This window comes from Pimephales promelas, chromosome 3 (assembly GCF_988280905.1).
Source record: "Pimephales promelas chromosome 3, fPimPro1.hap1.1, whole genome shotgun sequence".
NCBI classification, from domain to species: domain Eukaryota; kingdom Metazoa; phylum Chordata; class Actinopteri; order Cypriniformes; family Leuciscidae; genus Pimephales; species Pimephales promelas.
In genome coordinates this window covers 40,905,290-40,910,649 of record NC_142771.1, presented here as the reverse complement: position 1 = coordinate 40,910,649, position 5,360 = coordinate 40,905,290, and the positions used below count along the sequence as shown (strand labels likewise).

The window sequence follows — 5,360 nt, the reverse complement described above, 5'->3', positions numbered from 1 at the left end:
ATTGCGTGACTACAAATCTGACTGGTTTCCCAGCAGACTTCAAGTGCAAAAGAGTTCGAAACAGTCACACCTCTTCCCTTTCGTCACAATCTGTACCGAGTAAAGACTCAGAGATAAAGAGATCAGCTGTTACTACACACACACACTAGTCAAAGATGTGGACACTTGACTGAATTAGTTATTCTTATTATAAAGGTTTTGATCAAAAGGCTTCGGCTTGCATGCTTGAAATTAGTTTTCAAAACAAATATAAATGGGCTGTAAGCTAGATTTTAATACAAGTTTCATTTTGCTATAGAATACACTTTTAGAAAAAATGGTTCTATTTAGAACCAGAAATGGTTCCATCCCCCGCTTCATATATGGAACTCCAAAATGGTTCTATATAGAACCTTTTTTTTTGGTAAAAGGTTCTATTGGCCAAGTATGGAAGCACAGGGTTCAATATAGAACCCAGAGAAACCCTTTTTTTAAGAGTGTATAGAACCTTTTAGGGGTTCCAAATACGTAGCGCTAATAGAACCTTTTAAGGTTCTATATAGAACCTTTTCTTCTACGAGTGTTAGTAATAATAAAGGAACGAGTAGGTGTTTTCAAGCTATTGACTGTTCACACCTTATTGGGCTTAAAATGTGGATAGAATTATGTACTTTATACAAAAAGAAAATAAGGTTGAATAAGTTACTTATAGTCAGTAGAGTGTCTGAAGTGGACAATCGAACTTAAGTGTAACTCGGAAATAAAATGGGTAACACTTCATTTTAGTATCTTTGTTGCATGTACTTACAAATTATGCACACACACAACTAACACTACTAAACCAAACCCATGTACTAAGTAAATATTACTCAGTACTTAAATGTTTGGTTACAGTGTAAGAAAGGTACCTTAAAATAAAGTGTAACCATAAAATGTTATCATTTGTAATTCCATTTTAATGGCTATATAACTGCTTATCTCTCCTCACATATTATATCTACTGACTTGTCCAAGGTTGCTCCTTTAAATACTGAGTAAAGTATTACTGGAACGGCCTTGTTGGGGAGAGCGAGGGGAGGATCATTCCCGCTCGCTTAAGTGAGTATCTCTGAATCAACTTTAACCCTTCCAGCTGCGGGAATCTGAATCACAGGCGCCGGCAGCTCTGATTCATCAACGTTTGAGAAATGAAAAAGCCAAGACATGGAATTCATTTGTACAAAAATACTGCTTTTTAATAAATTATTGAAATGTTCTTTGTCATATAAATATAAATACGTAACATCAAGAGATGTCTTTACAAAAGATAACCGATCTTCATATATGTAAACAGTGTCTTGTATGACAAGGTGAAACTCATGTAATGTTAATACATTCAATAACAAGCAGTGCCGTTTAAACTGCTCCCGGCACTGACACAAACACACGTCGACTCTACAAAACACAGACATTTTGTTTCAAAGTGTCGCTCTTTCAAGTACAAGTTATGTTTTTATACATGTTCAGTCCTGGTGTGTTTTAATCCGAACTGCTTTGACTCTTTTGTTCCCGGCCAGAAGTCGTTTCTCAACAGCTTGTGCCTCAGTGCTGTTACTCACTTCTTCCCTTTTCCCTTGAAATGCACAAATATTTACTTGGAAGAAGGCGGTGGCGGCTGGTTTCGGTTAAATGGCTTGCAGTCTCCCTGCAGATTCGGGGCAGTGCAGAGGCAGAGATTGGTCTGGCAATGGTACAAGCGAAGGGACAGTACAAATGTCCATTCACTGGCAAGAACGAGGCTTTGCGATCAGTCACGTTAGTACCCACCAACTCCATGTACTCATGGACAGTTCAATACTTCTTTGGCCCATCAAGCCTTAGAGAACCTTTGGGGCTTTGACTAGCCTCATCGCTCCCCGTTTCTTCCTTCGACGTAGCTCACAGATCAGTGCATCTCCATCGGCTAGCAGTTGTTTAAATGGGAGCATCATACTCTTGTAGGAAGTCTTTAAGCTGTTGGGGCAGCTGCTCTTTCTTGTCAGAAACGTCTATATGTCCGTTCACGGTCTTCCTGCAGAGGTGTTGCAAGGAGGACATTATGCAAGGTAGGGGTCTTAAAAGTTCCAGAGGGATTTTCTCCCCCCCAGTGTAGATGTAGTAGGCGCTCCTTGAGTTCCCAATGGACAGGGCGCTTCTGGGCGAGGGCATGTAGTGATGGACGAGCTTCAGCACGCAGTCGAAGCGAGGCACGGACTGCACGCTCTTGGAGTCCGTCTGCAGGAAAAAGGACTTGCTGTCGCACTGAACCCGCAAGTTCTTGGTGCCCGACTCGGTCTTAACGCTAAGCGTGAAGAAGTGCCGGTTGTCCGAACTGTCCCTGACCAGAAAGGTCCCGCTAGTCTCCGAGCTCAACAGGTGGTTGGCCTCTTTTCCGCTGATGGACCCCCAGTAGAAGCCGCTCTCCTGGAGCATTCGGATGGCGTGTTGCACCATCTGGTATTGCAGCCTTGAGCTGAAGGTTTTGTAACGGTGAGTCGGCAGCCGCATGCTTGCGTCAAAAAGGCTGCTGCTCATTGCGGAGTCAAACTTGCTGTGGGTTACCATGGCGTGCTGGAAGCAGGAGCCTGTGGAGAAAGACTTCGATGAGTACCACAGGAAACACACGTTCAATGAGACAATGGGGTAGGGGTTTGAAGCCAGTTTTCGAACAAAGACATTTTAACTGTTCTATCACTGCAGATTGAAGTACATGAGGAAAAGATACCCAACTTAGTCAAGTACATTATTATTGGTTGACAAAATGTAAAAATAATTAGCTAATAGGCTCTTACTCCGTATATTGGCTGAACATAAGTGTCGGTAAAACTTTATTTTGCAGTGTATTTGTTACATACTGTAGTAATAACTATAAATTGTGTATAATTACGTGCAACTAACTCTAAACCTAACCCTATAGTAAGTACATGCAGTTAATTATTATTACTATGTATTTTAGTCTGTAAGACGAACACCTTAAAATAAAGGTTTACACTTTACACTATAAGTATTCATTCAAGTACTGAGTAATATTACAAACTACATGTATAGGGTTTAGTTTATGGTTTTTTGAATGTAATAATGCACAACTTATTGTTATTAGCCTACATGCAACATAGCAATCACAAGATAAAATGAAGTGCGACAAATAAAGTGCAATTGTGTATTGTATGTAGGTATTAAGGAGTAAGAAGTATTAAGTTAAGCCAATAAAAAGATGGAGCTGGCACTCTGATTAGTTTACCAAGAATATATTCTGAAAACCTCTCTTACCTTTGAGTCTCTTTAGATAGATGAGAACTGTAATATCCACAGTAGTAGGCTACTAGTCTCCTCAACTCGTGTCTTGTTAAGAGAAGTTAGTGTTTCTCTTCGCTGGTCGTGCTGAACTTCTGTGTTATTTGTAGTGCCTCCTCGTCGTCATGTTCTAGTTTGGCTCCGCCCAGGGTTCTTCCAGTAAGGGTAGGTTGTCAGTAATACTATTCCTGGTACTTCACATGCTCTCCCCTCCCCCTCTCTCTCCCTCTCTCTCTTTCTCTCCTCGTCCAGATCTGCCGTCTTACTGTAAACGTATCCCTGACACAACACCTCCCCATTGTTGATGTACAGAGACCGTTTCCTAGTAACAGTGATATTTCGAATTTCGAATTCTACACGAGTCCTTGGGCACAATTCCCGCCATGTGTGCATTCTCGCGTGTTAAAGAATCTGTTTATATCATATAGTAGTTTACAAAGTGTATGGTATTTACCACATTTGAGAACAACAACATACTAACACGACTCGTGAGCTCTCTCTCTGACACACAAATACGATAATCTGACTGATCATCTGTCCACAAGAGGACGCTAATGTTGTCGGCTTGATTTTCTAATAAAAGATAAACATATAGCACAAAGCATACGTTTTATTTTATCTAGAAACGTTAATTAGCTACTTATAATAAAATTGTGCAAAGCATGTATTTTAAACAATGCAGGCATAGCCTAATAATCATGTTTGTAGCCTACATAAAGATGTATTTACATGATACATAGGCTTTCTGAAAGACTATGAAATACATTTTAAAAATACAATAAATAAACCTTATTATAGGTAATGACACAAAATACAATTAAAAAATCAGGAAATTCCAATTTCTGAGGGAAAAAAAATCAATTGTAGCCTAGCCTACTTTTCATTCAAATTTATGGTAACACTTAAAAATAAGGTTCATTACTTAAGATTAATTAACTAACATGAACTAACATTGGGCAATACATTTGTTACTGTATTTATTGTTAGTTAATAATACAGATGTTTATTGTTTGTTCATTCACAGTGCATTAACTAATGTTAACAAATATGACATTTGATTTTACTAATGTATTAGTACATGTTAAAATTACTATTAATAAGGTTAATAAATGCTTTAGAAGTATTGTTCATTCCTAGTTCATGTTAGGTTAACTAAGACAGTTAACTAATGTTAAATAACAAACTGTCTTGTAAAGTTTTACCAAATCTATTTGAACACTTTCCAAACCAAGATATAAGTACTCATTATTTAAAAAAAAAAAAAAAAAAAAAAAAAACAAATCATCAAATAAGTCACCTTGACTAATCTGGTTTCACATAAACAATACAGTCAACAGCATGGGAGCGATGAAGCTCATTTACTGAGAATGCTGAACCTCCTCAGGCAGAAACACAAGCTAAAATTACCATGAAAATATGGGCAGTCTGGCCGAGAAAAAGGAACAGAAAGACACGCGTCTTATTAGAAACTGGACAAAATATAGCATAGTTTATAAGAGTGTGTGTAGGCTACGGGTCGGTTTTCCATTCGTCCTCACAGGGAAAACTGCACTGGACTTTCCAGAGCGTTTTCAAGTACAGTTTTTCATAGAAAGGAATTAAAACACGACTGATGTCACAGTTCTTATTTAAAGTGAATTAATACAACAGAAAAACAGTATCAGTATCATCATCGTTATCATCTTCAGCGATCAAGAAGATTTCCTGGTGTCAGTTTTCCTGCTAACACAGAACCAGACTTATGCGGGAACAGTACGGTAATAAGAAGTCAGTGCACTTGCCAGATAGCATTTGCTCAGAGCAAATATGTAATGTTGATAATTGGTATATGAGATCCAGGAAGGGTTTTATGATATTTAAACAAAGCTAGTTTACCAGAGGACCGCTTATCAAGCTTATCTCGTAAAAGCACTCGGACTATTGCAGAGTAAAGGAGGGATGTGGGTCAGGGAAGATAAGAGTTGAGTAAAAGGTTGGATTTTTGCCGGATTGGACAAGATGACGTTACTGTAAGACATTTCACAGTTTTAGTGAAGAAATGAGTTGGTGGTAATTCGCGTGAATGCAGA

The 5,360-nt window shown here is 38.5% G+C and overlaps 1 protein-coding gene across 1 annotated transcript; it reads right to left on the bottom strand.

The window, feature by feature from the left end:
- Window positions 1–1,188: 1,188 nt before the first annotated feature.
- socs3a (suppressor of cytokine signaling 3a) lies at window positions 1,189–3,407 on the bottom strand. Its single transcript, XM_039667166.2, has 2 exons — window positions 3,268–3,407; window positions 1,189–2,582 (listed from the first exon to the last, which is right to left on the bottom strand). The coding sequence occupies exon 2, from the start codon at window positions 2,560–2,562 to the stop codon at window positions 1,933–1,935; it is 630 nt and encodes a 209-aa protein (XP_039523100.1). The 5' UTR covers window positions 2,563–2,582; window positions 3,268–3,407; the 3' UTR covers window positions 1,189–1,932.
- Between the last annotated feature and the right edge of the window lie 1,953 nt (window positions 3,408–5,360).